This window comes from Acanthopagrus latus, chromosome 14 (assembly GCF_904848185.1).
Source record: "Acanthopagrus latus isolate v.2019 chromosome 14, fAcaLat1.1, whole genome shotgun sequence".
Classification (NCBI taxonomy): Eukaryota; Metazoa; Chordata; class Actinopteri; order Spariformes; family Sparidae; genus Acanthopagrus; species Acanthopagrus latus.
The window spans coordinates 9,366,556-9,392,421 of NC_051052.1; the positions used below are offsets into that span (position 1 = coordinate 9,366,556).

The 25,866-nt window shown below is 43.8% G+C and overlaps 3 protein-coding genes across 15 annotated transcripts in view; 2 read left to right on the top strand and 1 right to left on the bottom strand.

Moving 5' to 3' along the window:
* The window catches only part of strip2 (striatin interacting protein 2), a 28,418-nt gene extending 16,902 nt beyond the window's left edge, over nt 1-11,516 (top strand). For all 3 annotated transcript variants that reach the window (XM_037121281.1, XM_037121284.1, XM_037121285.1), the window contains 12 exons: nt 3,287-3,519; nt 4,290-4,355; nt 4,440-4,503; nt 4,771-4,842; nt 5,723-5,797; nt 6,008-6,105; nt 6,924-7,050; nt 8,165-8,265; nt 8,613-8,679; nt 8,809-8,913; nt 9,928-10,132; nt 10,860-11,516. In XM_037121281.1, the coding sequence (XP_036977176.1) occupies nt 3,287-3,519; nt 4,290-4,355; nt 4,440-4,503; nt 4,771-4,842; nt 5,723-5,797; nt 6,008-6,105; nt 6,924-7,050; nt 8,165-8,265; nt 8,613-8,679; nt 8,809-8,913; nt 9,928-10,132; nt 10,860-11,110 (1,464 nt within the window). In that variant the 3' untranslated portion in view covers nt 11,111-11,516. The remainder of the gene's footprint in view (nt 1-3,286; nt 3,520-4,289; nt 4,356-4,439; nt 4,504-4,770; nt 4,843-5,722; nt 5,798-6,007; nt 6,106-6,923; nt 7,051-8,164; nt 8,266-8,612; nt 8,680-8,808; nt 8,914-9,927; nt 10,133-10,859) is intronic.
* On the bottom strand, nt 9,985-16,947 carry morn2 (MORN repeat containing 2). 11 transcript variants are annotated; one of them, XM_037121297.1, is made up of 8 exons: nt 16,679-16,946; nt 16,522-16,554; nt 16,392-16,442; nt 16,209-16,315; nt 15,981-16,117; nt 14,889-14,987; nt 13,044-13,128; nt 9,985-10,121 (listed from the first exon to the last, which is right to left on the bottom strand). In XM_037121297.1, exons 1-7 carry the CDS (start codon nt 16,920-16,922, stop codon nt 13,071-13,073), a joined length of 729 nt encoding a protein of 242 aa, XP_036977192.1. In that variant the 5' UTR covers nt 16,923-16,946; the 3' UTR covers nt 9,985-10,121; nt 13,044-13,070. The 11 variants fall into 11 exon arrangements, 6 of the variants coding, with proteins under 6 accessions (XP_036977192.1, XP_036977198.1, XP_036977193.1 ...); XR_005078846.1 differs by lacking the exon at nt 9,985-10,121 and adding an exon at nt 13,211-13,451 and having other exon boundaries at nt 11,670-13,128; XM_037121303.1 differs by lacking the exon at nt 14,889-14,987 and having other exon boundaries at nt 16,679-16,945.
* Nucleotides 16,948-17,040: 93 nt separating this feature from the next.
* On the top strand, nt 17,041-25,857 carry dhx57 (DEAH (Asp-Glu-Ala-Asp/His) box polypeptide 57). The gene is made up of 25 exons (XM_037121280.1): nt 17,041-17,178; nt 17,811-17,844; nt 17,932-18,105; nt 18,221-18,544; nt 18,627-18,833; nt 18,961-19,865; nt 19,963-20,147; nt 20,253-20,374; nt 20,550-20,745; nt 20,920-21,044; nt 21,181-21,314; nt 21,420-21,474; nt 21,588-21,802; nt 21,891-22,007; nt 22,098-22,194; nt 22,296-22,469; nt 22,623-22,823; nt 23,012-23,288; nt 23,451-23,546; nt 23,635-23,718; nt 23,873-24,010; nt 24,113-24,187; nt 24,285-24,419; nt 24,503-24,703; nt 24,818-25,857. The coding sequence occupies exons 3-25, from the start codon at nt 17,936-17,938 to the stop codon at nt 24,959-24,961; spliced, it is 4,377 nt and encodes a 1,458-aa protein (XP_036977175.1). The 5' UTR covers nt 17,041-17,178; nt 17,811-17,844; nt 17,932-17,935; the 3' UTR covers nt 24,962-25,857.
* Nucleotides 25,858-25,866: the final 9 nt, after the last annotated feature.

Genomic DNA, 25,866 nt, shown 5'->3' on the forward strand with positions numbered 1-25,866 from the left:
CCCCTCGACACTTGACACACAAAATCTTATTTCCTTCCTAATTATGCCCTCAACTCTTCCTCCTGTTTTCCCACTCATTCCCTTCTCTTCTGCTGTCTTCCTGCTTCACCTCTTCCTTTACCTGTCCCTTTTTGTTCCCTTCGTGTGCTAATTCCACCATTTTCATCCCTCTCCTCACCGTCCACCAACACCCTCATACTGTCTCTCCCCTCTTCTTCTCCTCCTCCTCTTTCTCTGCCCTCTTCCTCCTCTCTCCTCCTCCTCCTCCTCCTGCTCAGTACGGGGGGTCGGGGTTTGAGAGACAGGGCTGACTTGCTGGCTGTTGTCATTGGCTCTGGAGCGGTCACTATCCACAGTCCCATACAGACGGTCACTTCAGGCATCTACTGTAGTAGCATCCCCCCCTGTAGTTTCCATCACATTGCTGCCAGGTTTGGCCTCAAAGATCACCTTGCACCGTAGACTCTGGACTAGGGGTCAACATCATGAAAATGCATTCATTGAGGAGGCGATTTGAGATTGTCTTGCACACACTATCTCCTCTGTGGGCGTTGTATTTGGTTTTTCAGCTGACCTCTCTCTTGAATGGATGTCATTGAAAGCAGTTGTCCCCTAACCCTGGTAGACAAAAAAACAAAACAAAAAAACCCCACTAGCTTTACCTCCCACACAGCACTGAATGGCTTCTCCATAGAGAATGGCTCCACAACACCTCTTCCTCCCTCCCTCTCTCCCCTCCCTCCCACCATACACTCACTAGACTCCTCACTTAGTCCGGCGTTAGTTCCAGCACTGACGCGCCATAATACATCGACTGCACTAGCTCGACTAATGTCCAAAAACGCTGACTCATGCCTGATGCTTGCACTGTTGCCACGGTCATTCATCGGAGAAACTGTCTGAACTGAGATATGTGTTTGTGTTTGAATGTGTGTTTCGCACTTGAACTGAGATGGGTTTGTTTGTAGATAAGAGCCTGATCTAAAGTCTCGTCCCGTTTTGGCTCTTGCTTGTATTTTTCCTTTTTTTTTGTTTTTTTCTTTTCTGAAGTACAGATGTGTGGTAAGTTAAATCAGAGAAGTTTGCCATTGCTGTGCAAAGCTGTACTTCTCCTGCGATTTTGAGAGAATGTCACCTTGCAATCTCAGGATTTTGATAATTCAACATGACATGTATTTGTACAGGACTAAAGAAAGTGTAAAAAGAAAATGAAGAGTTTGACATTTTGGGAAATAGGCATATTCACATTCTTGCAAAGAGTTAGACGACAAGTTTGATACCACTAATGCTATGCTATGCTATGCTATGCTATGCTAACTGTGAGTACTAGAGCCAGGAGAACGTTAGCTTGGCTTTGCATAAAAATAGGGAAAAACATTTAGCTAGCTTTGTTCAAAGAAAATGTCTCATCACCAGCACCTGTAAAAATTGTTTTATTAACAAACAATAGCTTTATGTTTAATTTGTAAACAAAATAAAGAAGTATAAATAAGAATTTGTATGTTTCTTGACTTGGCTAGCTTAATGCTGCTTGGCTGTAAAACCTAAAACTTTTCATTTTGTTTTTCCCACTGACTAAACAAATTGAATATAGCATACCAATTCATTAGCTTTAGGTGAAGTGGTTGGAGGATTTATTTTTTTTTGTTTGCAGTTTTTATGCTAGGCTGTATATGTGGTATTGTTTTTCTCTTTCTGCTCTCTTTAGAAAGCGAATAAGCATACTGATTAAAATGTTGAACTGTTTTATTTAATATTGTATCATAACCTTTAAATTAAATTTTAGTATATGGATTAGACAATGTTTATGTTTCTAGTTGGGCCAAGTAAGTTAGATTACTGCGACTCCAGCTAACAGTCGTAAAACCACAGCTCTTCCATTTTATATTTTCTGCTTGCTAAATAAATTCGATATAACATACCAAATAGTAAGCTATAGAGGAGGTGGTGATTTTTTATCTTTAGACAGACAACCTTGCTATCTTTTTGTTTTTTGGAAGTCCCTAGTTTTTATGCTAGGCTAAGCTAACTGTGTACTAGCTGTAGCTCCATATTTAATGGACACATTCACATTTCCCTATCTTAAAATGTCGAACCATATTTTAAATAGATTGAATTTTTAACTTTATATTACTACTGTATCATAGGCGAATCTTAATGTCTTATTTTGATCTGTTCTCTAAATGGGAACTGCATATTATGATTTGTCAGGCTGTTCACTGCAGGGGGCTGGAGTAACAAAACAATACTTGAAGCTGATGAAAATGATAGAACATGTCTGTGCAGGTTAATATGAAAATTTAAATCAGATCAACTTATAATGGATCAAACCACTTCCTATGTTATTACTATATTTTTCAATTCCTGAGCATTTTCATCACTTACCTTTTTTGGCAGTTGATCTTTGTTTTTTCCAGCCCTCATAGCGCTCAGTATGTTTTCAATGTGGCCAGTCTGATATATCAGAAGTGACCCTGTCAGCAGCTTTCTGTAATGCTTTGTCTGCAAGAAACTCACCTTATCTGTTCTGTGTACCCCTGACTCTAGCTGCAGTCTGAATGTAGCCAACTGTGCACTGTGCAACTGGTAGATATCAAGTACTGCTATATATAATCTATAGGGAACAGTATTAATATAGTTTAATTAAGGACTTTTTGTCTTTTGTATCTCTAAGATGTCAATTTTATTTCACACTATGTGACAGTATCTCACCGTATATATTCTGTATCAGCTTGTCCCAACTCTTGAAAAGTGAATAAAATATTTCTACTCAAGACTTGGTTTGAACAATGAACAGCATGAGTTTGCTTGTTCAGGGTTGAAGGTGTAATATGTAGTTTTGGGGAAGGAATTTTTAATCAGAAGAGAAACAAAAACCTAAACAACCTAAACCTAAACAAACTACACAAGTCTATTTGTGTTGAGACTGAATTAATTCAATATTGGCGGACCCTGCCACCTTTCTAGCTTCAAACAGTGTTCTTGGGATCTTATTTTCCTCTGAGAACAGCTTGTTTATTCAATTGTGCAAATGATTAATGTTTCTGAGTTTGAATAGAAAGCTCATTTAAATTGTAAATATTAAAACTCATGAGTTTGATTTTCTTCTCTAAAACTACACAGTGCCCTTTTAAAGCTCATATATGCGCTATCAGGTAACGTTTGTGTGGTTGACTTGTATAATTTCTCTGTTTTGATTACTTCTTACGTTTGTGACCACAGCTCATTCTTCAGACTTCAGGTCTTCCCAGTGCAGCTGACCACCTGTGCCCTCTCTCCCTACCAGCCCCTAGTCAAACAGGACAGCCTGGACACCTACAACGAGCGGGACCCCTTCAAGAACGATGACGCCCGGGACGAGGAGGAGGACCCCGAGGACACGGACAGCGGCATCGAGGGCGAGGTGGACCCCTTGGACCGGGACGTCATCATCCAGCCGCCGCCTCCGCCGCCTCCTCTCAGACCCCCTACGGAACGGGTCAACTTCCCTAAGGGCCTCCCCTGGGCCCCTAAAGTCAGGTTAATTGCACAGTTCTTGACTTTTCCAACAACAGAGGTTCTAGGAAAGACCCCCGCCTGATGTTTTCATTAGTTTAAAAGCACTTAGTTCTTATGTCACAGAATAAAGCCTCTAAATGAAGCCTATTTTGTCCACTAGAGTAAGGAAATCTTCCCGCCCACGGTCAGGACTCAGCACCATTTGGCTGGCGGCTAGTGTCAGTTTGCCACCCTGATTCCATGCCACCACTTGAGGAGCTAAATGAAAAATCAAAATTAGAAAACTCTCTCGCGGCTTTCTCTCCTTGTGATCGTCTAGCAATACGCTCTCCATCTGTGTGTCCCAGACAGTAGCATGTGTGTCTTCCTGGGGGTCCTGCCTCTGCTTTGGGGATGTAAATAATGCATCAGAGAGAGGATGCAAACACTTCATTAATCACACATTCATGATCATAAAACCTATATTCTGTCATCTTTTAGCGAACCTTTTTCTACCTCTGTGTCTTTGGATCACAGTGCTTCAACTCACAGGCCTGATTAATCAGTAGGAGGCTGTGAACCCCTCATACAGAGAGCAGCAGTGTGACTGATGAGATTTGAGAAAGCTAATGTGGCATGTTGTTTGTGTGGGTGTGTGCACACACGTGAGCGCACCCCCGAAAAACGGGCTGTTTAGTTTGCTCGTTCTTATGCAGGATTGTGGCAGCAGGTGTTCTCAAATGAATCCAAAATCTGACTGCAGCCTGTCTGTGCGTGTGTGCGTGTGTGTGTGTGTGTGTGTGTGTGCGCAGAGAGAAGGACATCGAGCACTTCCTGGAGACCAGCAGGAACAAGTTCATCGGGTTCACTCTGGGGAAGTAGGTATTTCATCTGACATAATAAAATATCCTTCAAGCGCTTCCCTCTTTCAGTCTGCTGTAATGGCGTTTGTTGTTTTGTAGTGATATAGAGACTCTGGTGGGCTTGCCCAGACCTATTCATGAGAGCGTCAAGACTCTTAAACAGGTGAGTCACCAGGTAGCATTTCCCTCTTCAGTCATTCAGCTTGGCGGATCCACAGATTCACATTTGCAAATGTTCTTTCTCTCCCTTGCTTTGTCTCATTATGGCCAGAGTGTTTCCCAATCAATACTCCCCGCAGCTTAGAGATCCATACTGTTTAAACAAGCTGTGTAGTCAAGCTAAACAGAGAATTACACCTCCAGATGTCAGTTAGCACTTCAATACCTTCAAACACAGAATGTAATTTGTGTTTTCTTTTCTGTTCTCCAGCACAAATATGTGTCCATCGCCGAGGTCCAGATCAAAAGGGAGGACGAGCTGCAACAGTGTCCTCTGACCCTGGTCAGTGATGTCACCGTGACACTTTTCACAGTCATGACATTGCAATGTGACAGTTAAGGGACTTGTTAAAGGAACAGTTCACCCAAAATGCAAATTCAGTCATTTTCTTCTCACCTCCACGTAGATGGAAAGACAGGTGAAGTTTCATAGCCCACAAAAGATTTATTTAGCCTCACAGCAAGATAGCATTGCAACTTAAGTAGTTGTGGTCTTATAGAACATAAAATGCAACCCAAAACCCCCACAAAGTTCAGTTCGCTTGGTGTAATCCATGTCCTGGAAGCCCCAAGATCCTGAATTGATTAGAAAAGATTTTGTTTACACTCTCAATGCACATTCAAGCAAATCCACCCACCTCAGATGGTGTGTGTGCTAACGCCTTTAGCTTAGCAGCTAAAGAAAAGAAAAGGTGTGAATAAGGTATTTTCAAAAAATGTAGGATCTCAAGGCTTCCAGAGACTTTGACTATGCCAGACAAGTTGTATGGAGCCGTTTCATGTTCTTGAGTTGTTGTTATTTTATGTTTAAACAAGTCCCAGTCTCTGTGGCTTGTTTAGCAGCTGTTGAGGACACTGTGCAACACTGTTTTGCTGTCGTGCTCCAGGAATTAAACTTCACCAGACTTCCCATCGACATGAAGCTGAGTGGATACTGACTGAGTTTTCATTTATGGGTGAACTGCTCCTTTAATCTGTTTTCAGCATTTGTTAATGTAAAGCTACACGGATAGATTAACTGAATATTTAATGTGGTGAATATTTGATGAGGTTAGAAACTAGACTGTGTTCTCGGTTTCCGAAATGTGATGGTTTTGTGAACGTGAACAGAACCTCATTTGTGATTTGTGGTTTTCTGTGTGTGTGTGTGTTGTGTTGTGCAGGGCGAGGAGGAGGTAGAGGACACGCCGACAGAGATGCTGTACCTGGGCATGCTTCCTAACCTCTCCCAGTACGTGGTGAGTGGCTCATAACGTACTTCTACTTTGCGTCGTCTAACCTGGATTCACACTGCTTGTCTATTTTGTTTGGCTTAAAATCCTCTGAACACAGTCATCATAGAGCATTTCTTAACAGCAATCCAGAGCACATTTTACATGATTGCTCCACAACAAATACACATCTCAAACAGAGACATAGGTGTAACATTTTGTTGTTATTTGTGTCAGATTGCCCTCCTGAAGCTGCTGCTGGCTGCAGCTCCAACCTCCAAAGCCAAAACCGACTCCATTAACATCTTAGCTGATGTGCTGCCCGAGGAGATGCCGTAAGTAGAAAGACTGCTGCAGCTTAATGATGGGAATCTTTCTTCTAACAGCGCTATTTTTACTCTTCTGCAGACATTTAGAGCCACATTTAGATCAGAGACTTGGGAGATAAAATATACTTGTTAGGTTGTCAGATGTCTCCGACATTTATAACTTATATTTGTTGAGCCGTAGTCCATTATTAAAAAGATGTAAAAAGAGGAGCACCACTTTTTACATAACTTGATCTTTTTCTGTTTAAAAGCAGTGTCATTTTTGGGGGGTAGATGGAATTAGACTAGCTGACGTGCAGCATGGAATCAGAGCTGAAAGACACGGATAAAAGAGAACAGAATGAAAAGGCTGAAATCTGTACTTTGTTATCTTGTTTTGACGCTGTACAGTATCTAGTTCAACACTTCCAATTGGAAGAACCTCAGATGAGTCATCAACGGATTGATCAGAATGTCTGTTTTCAAAGGAGAACGAACAGTCTGTCTCTTTGTGGTTGTGTTTTTTTTTTTATTGCAGGGTTCCCACAGGTCATTGAAATCATCGAATGATTGTGAATATTACGCTCATTTTCAGGTTCAACAAAGCAAAACGACAAAGCATTCACGTTTCAAACAGTGCCGTTTTAGAGAATCACGCATTGGAAAGTCCTTGAATTTGATGTTTATGAATGTGTGGGAGCCCTGTTTTCAAGACAAAGCTATATTACTTTTTATTATCATTATCGACCCCAAAGGCTTACAGTTTGTGTGTGTGTGTGTGTGTGTGTGTGTGTGTGTGTGTGTGTGTGTGTGTGTGTGTGTGTGTGTGTGTGTGTGTCCTCCAGTATCACAGTCCTCCAGAGCATGAAGCTGGGAATCGATGTGAACCGCCACAAGGAAATCATCGTCAAGGCCATCTCTGCTCTGCTGCTGCTGCTCCTCAAGCACTTCAAACTCAACCATGTTTATCAGGTTAAACAAACGATACATATACAAACACACACACACACACACACCTCCAGTCCTCTCCTACAGGCACGTCTCATTACTGCCTTTCTCTCCTCTTATATTCTCCTCCTTCTCCTTCTCCAATCTCGCCTTCCCCCCAGCAGCACATACATCCACTGGTATCCATGCACCTCCCCCCTCCTGCTCACCTCCGCTCCCCTCCACCTGATTATCCAGTCAAGCATGCCATTACTTTCCTCCTTTCATCGTCCTCTCCACCCCCCCCCCCCAACACTCACACCTCGCAATCTTGTGAATCAGCTTGACACGCTCGTAGCTGCTTCATTCATCTGAATGAAGACAGATTGAAAAGAGAGCATCTGGTCTAAAATCTGCTGTTTTTTAATTGAAGATTGGTCCCTTGTATCTTGTTTTATTTCCATAATCAGCTGGTTGGAGGGGAAAGGGATTGTTTTCTGTTGCTAGGAAGGGACATTCCTTCACACTTTACGTTATAGCAGCACCGCCCTCTGCTGCCTCAAAAGCAGATTACATGCAGATGCATGAGCTGCAGTAGTCAGAACAATTAGTCTTACGCATTATTTGACAGCCGTACCAACAGTTTATCATGAGAACTGACTTTAAAGATGAATCCTTGGTGATGGAACTGTTACATGCAGAAAAGAGGGAAAGATATATCACATTTTTAGCCATGAAAGTCCATAAAATGCTGAAATATGAGCTCATGAAAGCTTACGCAGCAGAACTGTTTCTGCTTTTAATCTCTGCAAAGCTTCTAGGACGAGGTGATGGATTTATTTGACCAAATCCCCCCATTTCTTGACCTTTTTCTCCACACAGGAAACTCATCAGTGATACAGGATTACCAGCTACAGGATTACTTTTTTTCTCCTCTATTTGCTCTTGAAAAATGGATTTTCCATCAAGCAAAGTTTCATCCGGGTCATAATCTTCTCAGAAATGTCCTTTGTCTCACCTACAAAGCTTTCTCTGACCACAAAAGAAGAAACTAAGTACTAGAAGTGTCAAAGTTATTTCTTTATTCATGAGTTGTCGTTCTTCTCCAGACTCTCAGATTCTCTTAACTATTCCTCACCGCCGCCTCCTCTCTCTGCAGTTCGAGATCGTCTCCCAGCACCTGGTGTTTGCCAACTGTATCCCACTCATCCTCAAGTTCTTCAATCAGAACATCATGTCCTACATCAGTGCCAAAAACAGGTGTGTAGGATCCTTTTCTCTTACTCTATACGCTTATGAAAAACAACTTTTTTTTAGAGAAAACGCAGGCTTGTTTTGATGCAGGAGAAATGGGGAAATTGTATAATCTTGCGTCCAGTTTCATCGTCACAACAATTAGAACCATTTCCATTTACTGTGCCTTTAAAAATGTGCCTGGTGTTCGAGGACTTGCTGTAAGACAGGAAAGTATTGAGGTGCAGGCGGCACAGATGGCATCACAGCAGCAAAGCAACGACAGGAGACTCAGGTGTGAAAGACGCTGCAGTACAGTTGAAAAGCAGACCGTGCTGTAAACTGTGAGTCTTCTCTTTGTGTGTTTATTTCAGTATATGTGTGCTGGACTTTCCTCACTGTGTGGTCCACGAGATGCCCGAGCTCACAGCCGAGAGCCTGGTGAGTGGAAACACTGTCAGCGTGACATCTGATTGATCCTCGCTGGATGAATGTCAGCCAGTAAAGTAGCCTTCCAGGTGTCATCATGACCTTTGAGTGTGCTGTGTGTGTGTGTGTGTGTTCATTTAGGAAGCTGGAGACAGCAACCAGTTCTGCTGGAGGAACCTGTTCTCTTGCATCAATCTGCTGAGAATATTAAACAAGCTGACCAAGTGGAAACACTCCAGGACGATGGTGAGCGCACACAAGATCACACACGCCAGGCATGACACGGCCCGAGCAGTCCAAGTTGTTGTGCGCTGATTTGTAGTGAAAAAACAAGCAAGAAAGGAAAGAAGGAATATCTGCTGGATGTTGGATGCATGCTCAGTAAAAATAGACGCAGGATGGGGCACCCCACCAGGCCCTCTGCTGCATGTCGACCCCTCTCACTCTTTCTCTTTCCTCTCACTCTTGAACTGTCCTGTCCTTCAAGTAAAGCCCCCCAGTAAACTAACTAAAAAAAACCACAAGTAGATGTGGAATGAGACTGGGGTCAAAGAGCTACTAGGGATGACAGCAGGGAGGAGAAGTAGAAAGGAGAGGAGTTGGCTGTAGCTCCATTGATCTGTGACACTATCACATGCACAGCCTGCTAGATATTATGCTATTTAATTTTCATGTGTCCTGTCTTGATGAAAGTTTGCGTTCTTCTTGTTTTGTAACATTGCAACTGTAATGTCTTTCATAAAAAATAAAAACATTTAATCACAAAAAATCTCTCTAGAATTACCTTTAAAAAAAGAAAATGTTATTAATGCTAAATGTTTGCATTCTCACCAAAAAATCTGAGTATATAATACATAATACTGAATGTTTTTATAAACTGGATGCATGACTGGATCTACCATCTGTGTGTACCCGTCAGCATCTGAGTGCACACCCAGGAGCCCAGCAGGGCTGTGTGGTTTTGGATGGGTGAAGGGAAAATAAAATCAAGTTGTCCTGTTATTGGCTGGTACACATTCATCAGGACAGGACAGTAACTTCATGTACATTTTAACGGATTTATTTAACAACAGTTTTTGTCATTTAGAGCAGATGTCTGTGGGGCTTTTCTTAGTCAGATCCAGGTCAAGGTCAGGCTGCTGAATGTTTTCAGGACTCCCATTTTAAGGACTTAATCCCGCCATGGATGGGTATCTTGTCTTTAGTATGCTTCTGGTAGTTCACAACATTCTCCTCTGATAGATTTCCTTTCCTTTCCAGATGCTGGTGGTGTTCAAGTCTGCTCCCATCCTGAAGAGAGCTCTGAAGGTGAAGCAGGCCATGATGCAGCTCTACGTCCTCAAGCTGCTCAAGATCCAGACCAAGTACCTGGGCCGCCAGTGGAGGAAGAGCAACATGAAGACCATGTCGGCCATCTACCAGAAGGTCCGCCACAGGCTCAACGACGACTGGGCCTACGGAAACGGTAAACTCCGATTCATGAAGCGTTTTCAACTTTTCGCGGTTCAGTTTCATGTTTGATTTTTTTTTAAAAAATCTATTTTTTAAATGTGCATATGCATGGGCAGCATCTAAGTTTTACTATGAAAGGAAAAGAAACATATTAAAACATAAAACAATAATTTAATAGAAGTTCATTTGTGGTATGTTTATACGATCAACTAAAATTGATTTAAAAATAAATGCAAAAAGAGGCCACAGCAAAGGGGAACAAACAGGAAAATCTCACATTTCTTACCATGATTATGACAATTTAAAGGTGTTATTAACAACAGTCAGCCATTAAATGTGGCATCCCGTCTCTTTGCTTGCATTCACGTTACAACACTGCTGTAGTTTGAACCATTTGCACCTCAAGTTTGTTGCTGTACATGTATGTGTATGTATCTGCCTTGCGTGTGTGTGTGTGTGTGTGAAATACGATGCTCCAACAGCCACCTCAGCTGAACAGAGTGTGTTGCCATAGCAACAGCGAAAGGAGGGGGACTTTTCAGGGTCACCGTGCCTCATGGGAGAGCAAGTGATCTGTCACCATGAGTGTGAGAGAGATGTATGGGAAGAAGCATAAAAAAGGGGTAGAATAAAGTCGACAAAATGGAAGCAAAGATCAGTAATCAGTCCTGCTACAGGTGTGCTGTGTATTCTGTCGTCACTGAGAGAAAAAGAGCGTAATGCCTCCTGTCTATTCCCAGACATTGACGCGCGGCCCTGGGACTTCCAGGCGGAGGAGTGCGCCCTGCGGGAGAGCATCGAGAAGTTCAACAGCCGCCGCTACGACAAGAACAAGAACGGGGACTTCACGCCAGTGGACAACTGTCTGCAGAGCGTGCTGGGCCAGCGCGTGGAGCTGCCCGAGGACTTCCACTACAGCTACGAGATGTGGCTGGAGAGAGAGGTCTTCTCCCAGCCCATCCAGTGGGAGGGGCTGCTGCAGAATCCGTGATGAGGTGGAGGGGGGTTATGATGGGGGGGTTGGGGTGGGGTGGTTGGAGAGGTCACACACGAGCCTGTTGGAGTGGTTTTAGGGTGTGTTTTTAGGGGAGCCAGAGGAGGGAGGGGGAAGAGAAAAAGCTGGAGATGGAGATGGAGAAGCCACCACCCAGGCTCTGCAGTGATGGGAGATGAAGGGCAAAATGGAGCAAATCTGACAAATGGAAATGGAGCATCCTGCTGTGAGCTCGCCACGAATAGATGCCACACACACACACACACACACACACACACACACCACACACGCGATTGATGCAACATGTGCCTATGACTACTGTGAACACACATGGACGTGACAGGCAAGATCAGAGGTAGCAGTTAAAAAGAAGCCGCTGTAGCAGGAGACTGTGTCGGCCAGTTTTACTGCCCCCCAACGAAAATATCACTTCTCAATTTATACGCCCTCCCTTTTTAAAATGTTGGTGCTTTTATGACTCCTCAGTAACGTTTTCCCATTTATTTGTATCGACGTGAGTGATTAAACATTGTGTGATGATTCTTTTTTGAATGAGGATGTAAATGTCAATGGTTTATAATCGTTTTTTTTTTTTTTTTATGTTAACACAAAGCCTACTGTAGGTACGGGGTTTTAGATTGTCAGTGACAGATTTGAAAGTTTTTCTTATGTATTTTCTAAGAAAAAAAAAGGCCTTTTGGAAGCAAACCACAGGGTCATTTTTGATAGTCCAAATGAAGAAGCAAGTGGGAGCTACAGTATTACTTGATCTCGCATAATATATCACCAAAAAAAAAGAAAAAAAGAAAATGGAAATATACCAGCTATAAGTGTATGGGTTTGTTCGTGATTGTAAAAAGTATGTGTGTGTAGAAACGGGAAGAAATGGGCACATGTGGAGAGGATGGTTTGAAGGAAGAATCCTCTGGAAGAAACTGGATCCTGTCTGTTCTCTTTTACAGGTTTAGGTAAATAGAACATTTAGCTTTTATAGAATCCTATTCTAGGCATCTTCGAAACTTTGGTATCTTTGAATTTCAAATCCAGAAGTCACAGAAACCGAACCTGTTAATCACTGATGTCATCGAGGATTTGTAGATGCTCACATATCAAATACGCCGGTACATCCTGTTATGGTTCCATAGTGAAGCTCTGCGCTGCTCTTTAACAGAGGCAATGTTACCTAAACAACCAAAGTGTCACTTTTCTCTTTTAAAACCGAAAATACAATTTAAAAATTGCTCAGATTAAGATGTAATCTCTCTTTTTGTGACACTCTGCTGTTTGATTTTGAGTGTGGAATGGGCTTATTGTTGCCCCCTGTGGCTGTTTGGGGTGGGCTGTTTGCTTTTATACGAAGGTTTGACTCGGGTACATTCACAAAAAGACCCTAGGTTGCATTTTGGCGAGAGTTTCACTTTAATGAGCCCTTTATATGTTGGCAACTAGGTGTAACGTGTCTTTATGCATATATATATATATATATATATATAACCTTAACCAAATATAACCTTGTTATAAATGTGTTTACCACAAAGTTTCTCATCCTTTCTCATTGAGGGGTCCAGATTGATGCTAACTTTTCAGCCCTGCCACTCTCTATTTGATTGGATTTTGGGGGATTTATTAGCGGAAGGACTTTAAAAATGAAGACTTAACTGCTTGCTTTGGCAAATTTACATTTCTGTTAACCTCCCCACCAGCTTCACTGTGGAACCATCGGCGGCTATTAGCAATGACCAGAAATGTTAAGCTATCTACTCTGCTTCAACCCGCTGACTGTCTCTCTATTTGCCCAACAAACAGCACAATATGTAAACCACTGAGCCCCCTTGGTGGTGGCCTTGGTGAGCACTTCGCCACCCCTTGCTTTGGAAGAACACAGCTGTCACGAAAATGGTGCTGTTTTTCTAGTTTGTCTTCACTGTACCTTAGTCGTTTCTTCACATCCAACTACCTAAAGCGGGATTCCAGAGTCGAGAGCTCCGACTGTGTTTCCCTGGGAATGTCTGAAACTGAAGCACAAGAAACAACAAAAGCATGGTTGACCTTTTCTTTCATATCATTCTTGCTTGGTTTAGATTGTTATCTACTTACCTCGGGGGGGTCAAGAAGTCATGTATTATCTTTGTATAGAACAATAATTTTGACCTCAGTCTTCTCTGTGCATATGTGCATGGCCACTGTTCACACATTTAAATATGGTATTTGGAATGGCTATTTTTTCTTTTGTCTGACAATGTTTCTGGCACAATTAGAAGTGTACTTCTTTTCTTCTTAAAGTCACAGTGTTCTGCATCACAGGGGGATTTATTTTTCTTCTTCAGGAAGGTGAAATCTTAAAAAAAAAAAAATTAAGAAAAGAATATTGTATACTTTATATATTCTCAGGTTTATGGAGATAATATATTGCAAAGGTTTTAAAAGCTTCCTCGCCATCATCCAGCTCACTACCTGTAGTGATGAGTACACATTTATCGTCACACTCTTGTACTCAGATAACCTTCACCGCGCAGGCTAGACATCTTCACTACACACAATAAGTCACGGTGAGTTTGTTTGTATGTCGGTTGCATTTCAAGTTCAGGTGTACTTTTTTTTGTATCTCGTGCCAAATTTGAGTGCCATTCATCTATTTTTACTTCATGGTTGCTGCCTTCATGAGCATATCTGAGGCTTTTCATTTGGAGTCCCAGCTGAAGGTTTTGCAATACAAAAAAAATGTTATTTTCTACCTGAAAATTGTACAATCAATGAAAATAGCTGTTTTCTTGTATCTGGTACAGTATTTTACCAGACAGTGTTTAGCATCGTATGGACGTTAATTCAGTATACGTGTGTTTTTGTTACTCACACTTCCATATCTGTTTAGTCTAGATGAATACTCAGTACTGAATTTGTTTCAGGGGTATGTGCAATGACGGATCCATAGAGGCATTATCCAATAGAATGACAGATTACAATATCAGAGTTGCTTATTAAACAATGTTGAACAGTTTGTGTGATCGTCTGTGAAGTCATAATTCATTAGCTGGGGGAGTCCTGCAGGGTCACAGTGGGTGGAAAAGCTGTGTGCACACACAAGTGCATGCACACACCGACACTGAAGGTCAACTGACCACACACTCACATCACATCACACAGCTCCCCAGGCCAATGTTCCAACTGTTCGGGTATCCATGCTGTGCATGGGGATGTGAGTAAATGCCCCTTTGTGATTGGTGATGTCCTGTACTCGTCCTTCACCCTGATAGTCAAGAGACAGTGCAACTAAGGAGAAATTTAAAAACGCTGGAGGTTTTGTTCAGGCTTTTTCTACTTGAGTGGGAAATAATGCTCATTTATATAGATGGAAACAACTGTGCAGTGAAATAACAAGTGTTCCTGTATATTATGCACCTGTCCTCTCGCAGCAAGCTTTGTAAAAGCAGAGTGACAAAAAGACAGAAAAAATGTGATTTTTCCTTTGAGTGAAATGAAGCTTATGCAAAGAGACACTGACTGTGTTGGAGCACCATGACAAGTAACGCAGTAAATGGGGCTGAAAAAGCGACTCCAGGCAAGAGACGTGACTCACTGACTGCACGGATTGTTAACCACCGATATATAGAAAATAAATGGATGTGGGCAGAAACAGGCCTGTCAGCGTTTAGTACAGCAAATGTATTTATTACATGCACAGAAGCTGATGATGAATACAGTCCTATACAGTTTAAATTTAAGGTAAAATATTCCATGCAGTGTTTTATGTACGCTGCGGTACTATGATGCCTACATGTTGTGCTGCATTTTCAGGCCGAGTGCTGCTTTGCCGTGGAACTCCCCCATCCAAACCAATCCATGTGTGTTAGTGAACGCCCCTTCTCCCTCCAACCTAGAACACACCAGTTCAGACATCAAATATGTTACATTTGATATATCTGTATAGACAACATTATTTGAAAAATTGGATAAAAACAGCACCATTGATCTAAATATTATTAAAATCGCAGTGTGGCTAAGTGTATATCCAAATCACAAAGGCTACAACAGACCCTGACTAATGTCACATCAACATGATGTTAAAGGAGATATATTATGCTTTTTTCAGGTTCACAGTTTTAATTTGGGTTACTACTAGAATATGTTCACATGCTTTAATACTAAAAAAACACATCAGTTTTCTCATTACTGCAGATCTGTATCCCCCCTCTGTCTGAAACACTCTGTTTTAGCTCCTTTGTCTTTAAGGCCCCTCCTCCTGATACCCAGTCTGCTGTGATTGGTCAGCTCACACATGCCTGAGACAGCACCAATAACAACAACAGAGCAGCTATGCTGTATCAATTCTTACATTCAGACCTAGCCAGGACATACACTGTGCAAATGTGTGACAAGATTCTGTAGCATGATGTCCAAAAGTCACGGAATGAAAGGCAGGGCTACTGAAGAGGCGTTTCAGGAGCAGTGTTTTCTGTGGGAGAAAAGAGCTTTCCAATAGTAAACAATAGTTCATAGCTTTTTCAGCAAAAACCAAAATGATGGTACAAAATGCCTAAGTCCAAATCATTTTGGATCAAATTGGAATTGTAATGCCTGTCAAAACAATATTGATATGATTTTTTTTTTTACTGTGGAGCCCTGCATAAACTAGCAATATCCTGACAGTGGTTTGGTGCCACTGACTGCTTTGGAAATGTAAAACTGGAGCCTTTGCTGCTTTAATCTGTTAATGAAAGACGGTTAAACCAAAAGCATTGCACATCAGTTAGTAGACAGCTGTACAGTGCAATACTCAGTATTTAGAAACTCATAAAGGACATGTCTCTTTACAGAGCACACTAAAGGAATGATGCAATAAGTGCAGAAATATCACTTATTTTTTTACCTGTTCTCATGAAATTGACCTTTGTAAGTAGAGCCATCTGGGAAGGTGTACGTCCCCGTGCCGTGGTACATGTTGTCTTTGAATTCTCCTTCATATAAAGCACCAGAGGGATGCTTCAGGGTCCCTCTACCATGCATCTGTGAGAGAGGTACAAGGAGAGAGCACAAGAGGAAATACAAGCCCACAGACATCAGAGGAGGTAGTGTACACACACATGCAAATACATACTTTGTCGTCATGCCACTCTCCGATGTATGTGACACCATCTGGTGAGGTGTGTTTCCCAACACCACCCCTCATCAGCACCCCTGATGGAGTCTTGCTGCACTCGCCCTCTGCGGAGAGGGAGAGAAGATGAGACCTGCAGTATGTGACAGTTATGTAAACATGTGAAGCTGTCCCATCACTCACCGTATCTGTCTCCATTTGGGAAAATGTAAGACACCTTTATGGGTCCTTCCCCTGTAAACAAACACACATGTTCAGCTCAAGCACCTCAGCTGTCAGACACCATCCTCAGGTGTGGAACTTGGATATTCACCTTGAGTTTGGAAACAGCCACCTCCCTTGTTGTCTGAAAGTGAAAATCATACCGAATTAGACAAGCAGATAGGAAACAGAGGAGGTGTGTGTGTGTGTGTGTGTGTGTGTGTGTGTTTGTGTGCGCAGTCATCACAATCATCATAATCACACCCCACCAGACATCCGTGACAGCTTCCCCCGAGGCGGCAGATGGTTGACAGAACCGACAGGAAAACGCTCTCGCAGCGGCCAACTTCTTGAATGTAAAAAGTCAAACAACTGATAAAAGAGTTGCGAGGACGACACCAGCGAACCTCCTGCTAACTTTGCTCGCCGTGACACTTTTAAAAATACCCGGTCCTGACTTCTCCACTTAAACAAGGAGTCTGTTTTGTGCTGGGGGCGAACTGCTGTTACCATGGTTACGGGTTTGGCGCAGTCGACCTAGCTTTTTTTTTTTTTTTGAGATAGCTTTAGTTATCATTAAAAAAAAATTGGTAAAAATATATTGCCTCATATTTACTGTACACTGTGCATATACTGCTTGAATAATAAATGTCCTAATTATTTTTTTGCATTTCCTCGTGCAAGCGACACCGGAAAAGAAACTTTGAACCCCGGAGTTTCGACCAATCAGAGAGATGCGAGCTGCCGGTGGTATGAACAGCTGCCTCAGGTTTGTCCACACTTGTTGTGAAAGTTAAGTTTTAAAGTACTTTTACACGTTATCACTTTATTTTATGTTTCTGTATATGTGTGGCGTTTTGAGACACCAAAGCTCTCGACTTGTCTTGTGGGAAAGTCTGTCTGCGGGCTTTGTTAAAACCAGAAGTGAAGAGTGAGCCTGCTAGCTGTTAGCTTGTTAGCTAGCCGCAGCTTCGTGCACAACAACTTCTGACTGACGTGCCGGGCTACGCCGCACGAAAACGCCACCTTATTTTATCTGATAGGAGCTCTGCTTTCATAACTTGGTAACTTAACACATCAGCCAGCCATGCTTGAAGTCAAATGGCCGCCGCCCCGGTTGGCTTGTTAAGTCCGCATGCCTGGTTTGATTGCATAATTGTAGCCACCAGCGTTGTGTGTGTCAGCCACCATCTCATTGCTCGCACTTGAACTGAAGTGCCACAATGAGCCAGCCCACAGCTATGTGCGACTCTGTGCACTGCAGTGGATGTACAGTAGGAGCCTCGCTCTGCCCGGGTCCGCAGCTATCCGCTCTCTCTCTCTCTGGTGTATCCAGGATTATAGGGAGCTCCCACAGCTTAGGAGATTGATTCAAGCTATGCATTTTGTGTCTCTCCACAGATTGTTTACTGCTATGAAAGGACACTGAGTGAAGGTGAGTGCACTTTGATCTGACAGTGGTGCATCTTGAGCAATCTGTGATGTGTATGTGCTTTGAAATGTGTTATCTGTGTTGGAACAGAGACATGAGTGCGAGGAGGAGAGGTGGGAAGCCAAACAGAGGAGGGGGGAGATTTAACAAGCCAAGAGGAGGTGGTGGAGGCGGTGGCGGTGGAGGTCGGAAAGGAGCTGCTGGTGGTCACTGGGATGACGATGATGATTTCAGCCTTAATTTTGCACCCGCTCGTCCCAGCAGGTAAACAGTCAAAATGAACAAATTCATTTTCAGATATGGGATTCATCACACTCAACTTGTTCACATGTGCATTCTCCTTTCTTGTTCCCCTCTGTTTACTTGGCTTTGCCTCCAGACCTGGCAGAGGACGTGGCGGTGGTGGTGGGGGCAGCCATTCAGGTGGAGGTGGAGGAAGAGGAGGAAGAGGAGGGGGAGGAAGAGGAGGGGGAGGAAGAGGAGGAGATCGAGCCAGGGATAGCAGAGGTGGTGGGCGAGGCAGCGGCAAGGTTCTTCCAAGGTCCCTGGCAAGGCCCAGTACATGCTCAAAGTCAGGTGACGGCATCAGGCCGGAGGTGAACACCTTGCCCATGCAGAGGATACTCATGACTAATGAGAACCAAGAGCAACTCAAGGAGCTGCTGCGGGATCTGCAGTCTCAGGACTTCGATGAGCCATATGAGTGAGTACATTCTACTAAGAGACTAATTGGGGATGTGTTCCTGCTGCGTCAACTCATAACTCTCATGTCCTCTCTGCCTCAGTGAGTCCGATTCAGATTATTCGGGGGGAGAACAAGATGAGGAGGAAGTTGATGAGTTGGATCACCGCGAGGAAGGCCAGTTTTGGGAAACAAATGACGAGCCTGTGGAGAGGGCAGAGAGCCCAGCATATGAACTGTATGAGTCTGGTGATGAAGGGCCCACTCCTGAACCTGTCATCTCATTGTTTGCTATAGGAAAACTCAGCAGGTGATGGTCAGATTTGTTCATTTATGATGTTGGAGTTAACACCTTATTTGATCTGGGCTGTCAGGAGCTTAAAAAAGTTTGGTGATTACTTAACTATTCTTCTAACCTTCATATTATCTATCTGTAGGTATGGGTTTGACAGGGAGCGCAGCAAGCAGGCACTTGAGTCTGGTGGAGGGGAATTCGGGGCCACTTTAGAACAACTGCTCCTCCAGATTTTCAGCGAGCGCTACGGCCAGAAAGCCATTTCTTCTGATGGCCTTGAGGGGGTACCTATGGACGAGTGTTTGAGCCAGAGGCAGGAAGAGGCTCTGGCTCTAACTGCTATTTACGGTGAGCGCTTCAGTGAGCGCATTGCAAACGCAGTCTGGACAGTTACCCTGGACCTCTCGTTCCTTGCAGACAGTGCCTCCAGGAATGGCCGGCATGTTGGGAATCGAGGTGGCGGTGGAGGAGTTGCAAGCATTCATGGTGTGTGCAAATTCTACATGAAAGGACAAGGCTGCCGGTTTGGGGACAAATGCAAATTCAAGCACCAGCTCCCCACAAAAGGGCGATCTGGGGCTGGTTCCCCAGACCCCATGGGCCCGAGCCAGCCCGGCTTCAGCAGCTTTGCTCCTCCCGAGTATGAATTAGAAATCCGTTTCCCCAAAGGAAACCGATACCCGTTTCAGGCCCCAATAGTCGCCTTCAGCACCACCGATGAGTCTGTCGGAGCTGCAGGGAGGCTCAGTGTGACTGAAAGATTGTTTGGAGAAGCGTTGGCTGCAGCAAAGTGCAATGAGCCTGTTGTTTACACTCTGATTACCATATGTGAGGATGACACTACTATGAATGAACTGCTGGCTGTTAGTCATCACAAATACAGCACGCCACCGCCTGTCGTGGGTCCTCCACCATTGCTTGCTCTAGCAAAGAGCAAGAGTGTGAAGAGCAGTACTTCTGAGGAGAGCAGGAGTAGTAGTGCTAGCAGCAGTAATCACACCACCAGCAGAAGGACTGCTCCACCCATCAACCAGAGACCTGTAGATTGTGAGTTAAAAAGATTATTTACTGTTACTAATTTCACTGGAGTTCAATATTGTATTTACATTTATGAGCTGAAATGCCATTATCTCTGTCCTTAAAGTGAAAGAAACGGCAGAGGCAGAGGAGCTGGATGAAAGGGATGATGAAGACGAGGATGAGGCCGTCCCAGTTGAGAGTGAGAGTTATGTCAATTTGCGGAAGAAGATGGTGACTAAGCACAGCATGAAGATGGACAACCTTTTGCAAGAAAACGGCAAGCTGTGTCGAGAATTTCAAAAGAAACAGGTAAAAAGAAAAAAAGTGATGTTGACAATTAATCTATATTTACATCAACTCCAACACAATGTATTTTTAATGCATCACTGTCCATCCATACTTCTCTTCACCCAGTCATCCAGGCGTTTCAGGTCCATGTTGGAGCAAAGGAGGAAACTGCCGGCTTGGCAAGAAAAAGAAAACATCCTCGATCTATTAGACCGGTGCCAGGTGCTGGTGGTCAGTGGGATGACAGGGTGGGTCACACAGGACAGCTTAGCAGTCATTCTATTCTTACCTACCTCATTTTTACACCTACAAAAGAAAAAAAAAGACAAGAGAGATCCTGGAAGACTGCATATACATATAAATATATTTAAAGAAGAAGATTATGTTCAACATTTTTTTCTTCTTTCTGTTACCTCTCTGCAGATGTGGTAAGACCACTCAGATCCCTCAGTTCATTCTGGACGCCTCGTTAACCGGCCGAGCGGACGACGTGGCCAACATCATCTGCACTCAGCCACGCCGCATCTCTGCCATCTCTGTGGCCCAGAGAGTGGCACAGGAGCGAGCAGAGTGTCTGGGCAACTCAGTGGGCTACCAGATCCGCCTGGAGACTGTCAGGGTACGACGGGCACAATTGACATGTACATCTAGTATGCAAGATATCAAGCCATCTGCCTGTAGTCACTGAGTCCAAAGGAATTTAAAGTATATGCAACATACTCTTAGTATGTGTAGCCATGCTTTATATAAAACAATTACTTATACATTATCCCCTACTGATTTCTTCTGTCAGACATCTGCTACCAGGCTGCTGTACTGCACCACAGGTGTGTTACTCAGGAGACTGGAGGGTGAAGCGGACCTCACAGGTGTCACACACGTTATTGTGGATGAGGTGCACGAGCGAACGGAGGAGAGGTGAGATTACAGAAAGCGTGCACTCAAGCAAATGTTAGCTTCTCAGTGGATTATGAAAATGTACAAAATAACCAGAACCTTGTAAGCTGTTTTTTTGGTTGTCATCTGTCTCTCCATTTCATCTTTTCTTCGTCAGCGACTTCCTGCTGTTGGTATTAAAAGACCTTATTGTGCAGAGGCCTGACCTGAAGATCATTCTAATGAGTGCCACGCTTAATGCCAACCTCTTCTCTGAGTACTTTTACAACTGTCCTGCTATCCACATACCAGGTAAGTTCCCGCTCATGGTATCAGTTTTAGATATGATATGCACATCACATCACACTTTGTGTCATAGATGTTTCTTTTCCATTCAGTGAATTTCTCTCATTTCAGGACGTACTTTCCCTGTCGACCAGTTTTTCCTTGAAGATGCCATCGCTAAAGCCCGGTGAGTACATCCTCCATCACTTCAATAGGTGTTTTAAGCAAAATGATGCAGACACACACAGGGAGAGGCGAGAGGTCCAGATCCAAAATATTTTAACTGCCTTTCTTTACCAGCTACGTCATTGAGGATGGCAGTCCTTACATGCGCTCAGGGAAACAGAATTCGTCTTCCACAAGTGGCCGGGGAGGCAGAGTAGAGCCGAGGGACATGGTGGACGACTTAGGCGATGACATGTGGAACTTCATGTCTTTCTGTAAGAAGGACTTTGTCAAAGACTCTGTTCCAGACCAACAGCTCAGCCTGCAGGAGCTCACAGTCAGATACAAAGGTGAGTATTTAATAGTTATCATAAACTGAAATTAGGATTAAAGCTTACACTGTACCTCCTTAAAATAAATGTTTTTCTGTCGATGCAGACACCAAGAAGTCTGTGCTTAAGACCATCGCTGCAATGGACCTGGACAAGATCAACATGGATCTGGTGGAGAGCTTGCTGGAGTGGATTGTAGATGGAAAACACGACTACCCTTCAGGTAAGAGGCTAGTCAAGGTACATTCAAAACTCTGCAGAATCTTTATTGTGAACTTTATGATGGAATCAATCTTTTGGTTTCTGTGTCCAGGTGCGGTGCTCGTGTTTCTGCCAGGCCTGGCTGAGATCAAGATGCTCTACGAGCAGCTCATGTCCAACAGAATGTTTAACAACAGGGGAGCCACCAGGTCTGTGCCTAAAGTCGTGCTTTCTGCAAATGTAACTCCTGTTACTGTCGAATTGTCATAGTCACATGCTGACTAATGTGGCTGTCCTTTCCACTTGTTAGGTGTGAGGTGTATCCACTCCACTCCACCTTGTCCAATGAGGAGCAGCAGGCAGTTTTCAACCGGCCCCAGGAAGGCGTCACAAAGATTATCATCTCCACAAACATCGCTGAGACCTCGGTAACTATTGACGACGTCGTATATGTCATCGACTCCGGCAAGATGAAGGAGAAAAGGTAACTTCACTCTGTACACATATTTACTGTATGGAAATGTGTGTGTTTTATTGCGCAGGGGTTGTGACTTGTACCACAACATTGCTGTCACACACAGCAGTATCTTTTCTAATTTCACGTTTTAAAATCTACATCTGCTATATTTTTCTTCAGGTACGATGCGTCTAAAAGCATGGAGAGCCTGGAGGACTCGTGGGTGTCTCGAGCCAACGCGCTGCAGAGGAAGGGTCGAGCGGGTCGCGTGGCCTCGGGCGTCTGCTTCCACCTCTTCACCAGCCACTGCTTCCAACACCATCTGGCTGAGCAACAGCTGCCTGAGATCCAGAGAGTGCCTCTGGAGCAGCTCTGCCTCCGGTAGATCCATCTGTTTGCTCTTTGCAAAACGCCAACCTGCTTTGTTGTCTCTGTAAATACAAATAATAGAGGTTCATGACTGGATTTACGCTCGTATATGGAGGGGAAGCCGGGCCAATGGAATATCAATATCATATATACAGTATTTCCCTCCCCTAGTGTTCACAATTTCCCCCTCTCTCCAACAGAATCAAGATCCTGGACGTTTTTGCTGAGCAGACGCTGGAGTCTGTCTTCTCTCGGCTCATCGAGCCCCCGGCTATGGGAAGCTTGGACGCGGCCAAGCAGCGTCTGCGGGACCTGGGCGCCCTGACTGCAGATGAGAAGCTGACCCCGCTGGGCTACCACCTGGCCTGCCTGCCCGTCGACGTGCGCATTGGGAAACTCATGCTGTTTGGTGCCATCTTTCGCTGCCTCGACCCAGCGCTCACCATCGCTGCCAGTCTGGCCTTCAAATCACCATTCGTAAGACACCGTTTGCCACTGTTGAGATACCATATGCATCACATTTTGGCACCACAGAACTGGTTTTGCTTGATCTTTGTGTTATTTTTTTTAATGGAGAAGAACCTACATAATGTCAAAATGTGGAAATACTATATCTGTTATTCCATCTCTGTTTTCCAGGTGTCTCCATGGGACAAACGGGATGAAGCCAATGAGAAGAAACAAGCCTTTGCCTTGGCCAGTAGTGACCATCTAGCTTTGTTACAGGCATACAAGGTACCGACTAGACTCAAGCACACAATCTCAGTGTTTTATATGTAAAAATGCTTTTCAAATGATGGATGTGATTCATTTTCTCCTGCAGGGATGGTGCTGTGCTGCAAAGAATGGCCACCAGGCCGGCTACCTTTACTGCAGGGAGAACTTCCTGTCTTGGCGAGGCTTACAGGTTTTTATTTTTGCTTCATGTCAAAATAACTGACATGAATCTAGTAATTCAGGTTTATTGTGTTCATCCTTTGTGTTCTTGTTAGAAATGCTTTCAGTCGTCCAAGAAAAAAATGCCTTTATTTAAAAAGAAAAATCTCTTGTGACATGCGCAGGAGATTGCCAGTCTCAAGAGGCAGTTTGCTGAGCTGTTGTCCGACATCGGCTTCATCAAAGAGGGACTGAGGGCCAGGATTATAGAACGCACAAGCTCTAAAGGCACGGATGGTGTTCTGGAGGCGACTGGCCGGGAGGTAACACACATAAGACAAGCTTAGCAGTGCTGGAAGTGGTTTATTTGTTCTTCTAATAGACGTTGATATATAAGTCGTATAATATTGCTTTGTCCTCTCCAGGCTAACTTGAATGCTGAAAACATCCGGCTGATGTCTGCCATGCTTTGTGCTGCCCTCTATCCTAATGTGGTCCAGGTGTGTATCCATTCTCCATAATCATTGAATAAGAAAGTGAAGCTTGTGACAGAACCTCCCATGCCTCTTCTCGCACACTCATTATCCTGTGTTCCAGGTTCGTGCTCCTCAGGGGAATTACAAGATGACCAGCAAAGGAGCGATGAAAATGCAGCCCAAAGCCAGCGAGCTCCGCTTCATGACCAAGGACGACGGCTGTGTCCACGTGCACCCCTCGTCTGTCAACTACACGGTGAGATTCAAGAGAAAAGTTACCGTCTCGTAGTGAATGGCTAGTTGGAGCGACAAGCCTCCTGACCCTTCTTTGTGTTCCAGGTCCGCCACTACGACAGCCCCTACCTCGTTTACCACGAGAAGGTGAAAACAAGCCGCGTCTTCATCAGGGACTGCAGCATGGTGTCCGTGTACCCGCTGGTGTTGTTCGGAGGCGGGCAGGTAAACATGGAGCTGCACAAGGGAGAGTTCGTCATCTCGCTCGACGATGGTTGGATCCGGTTCGCTGCCGCCTCTCATCAGGTCAGAAATAACGGAGATCTAATAGTTTAAATTATGAAAAAACAGAAAAAATACTGTACAAGCAAATCAAATTACACATATGAACTGGCCTTTGTAAATATATGTGTTACTCAGGTGGCTGAGCTGGTGAAGGAGTTGCGCTGGGAACTGGACCAGCTGCTGGAGGACAAAATCAGGAACCCAAGCATGGACCTGTGCAGCTGCCCCCGCGGCTCCCGCATCATCCACATGATCGTGCACCTCATCTCTACCCAGTAGCTCTGCTACTTAACGCCCACTTTTCACCCCTTTAGTCACCCTCAAGGGCTTAAATGCATGGAGGTTTGCAGTGAAAATGTCGTTCTGCTCCTGCATCACTGCCACAAAGTGAATTTAATATCATGTCGCTCCATTAGTTAGAGAAGTACGGGTCAACAACCACGAGCCTGGTTATTATTTGTGTTGTATCGAGATCACCAGGGCAGATATCGGACTTGAAATGAATTCCTGTGGTTGGAGTCGATCACCACACAAGCCTGCTGCCACCAGACAATTCAGCGTCAGTTTACACGAAAAACAAAGCTATTGTGACGCTGCACTCGAGGCTTTTCAAAGCAAAAAAATGCCTTCAAAGAGAAAAATGGCTCTATGCAGGTGCTCCACCAAACCTCCATCATTGTTATCGCTGGAATGAAGCGCTTCTCTTCACAGGTGTTATTGTGACAACAATAGAGCTTTTGGATGCCACACTACTACTGCATGTGCAGTAAAATTACCGCACACCTGATTGTGGAATTTTGATGTCATTTGAATACAGTGCATATTTATTTTGGGTTGTGCGTGTCTCGCTCACAACTGACAAGTTCCTTGGGTCCATATTGGATTTTCTTCTTATTCTCACAGTGGCTGCACACTTGTTACGGTTGTGAATATTTTCTTTATATTGCATGACTGAGAAATCCAAGAGCTTCTGCATGGTATCTGGTAGTTTTACATTTACTGAATGTATTTAAATGTCACAGTGATGTCAAAAAACCTGCATTTTCACAATGTGGGAATGCAAGGGCTTTTTAAAATCTGGAGAATTTGGTGAGAATTGCCAAAGAATTTGAAAGCTTTTTGTCTTAAAAAGTGATGAATTCCACTGCACTCAAAATAAAAAAGCAAAAGACTGACTGAATGTT

Excerpts from the sequence above, each read along its gene's own strand:
- dhx57 (XM_037121280.1), top strand. The coding sequence starts at position 17,936 with ATGAGTGCGAGGAGGAGAGGTGGGAAGCCAAACAGAGGAGGGGGGAGA. Across the intron at positions 18,106-18,220 it reads GCACCCGCTCGTCCCAGCAG|ACCTGGCAGAGGACGTGGCG; the intron begins GTAAACAGTCAA and ends CTTTGCCTCCAG. Across the intron at positions 22,824-23,011 it reads CTGGAGCAGCTCTGCCTCCG|AATCAAGATCCTGGACGTTT; the intron begins GTAGATCCATCT and ends TCTCTCCAACAG.
- morn2 (XM_037121297.1), bottom strand. The coding sequence starts at position 16,922 with ATGGTAACAGCAGTTCGCCCCCAGCACAAAACAGACTCCTTGTTTAAG. Across the intron at positions 16,555-16,678 it reads GAAGCTGTCACGGATGTCTG|ACAACAAGGGAGGTGGCTGT; the intron begins GTGGGGTGTGAT and ends TTTCACTTTCAG. Across the intron at positions 16,316-16,391 it reads CCCAAATGGAGACAGATACG|AGGGCGAGTGCAGCAAGACT; the intron begins GTGAGTGATGGG and ends CCCTCTCCGCAG.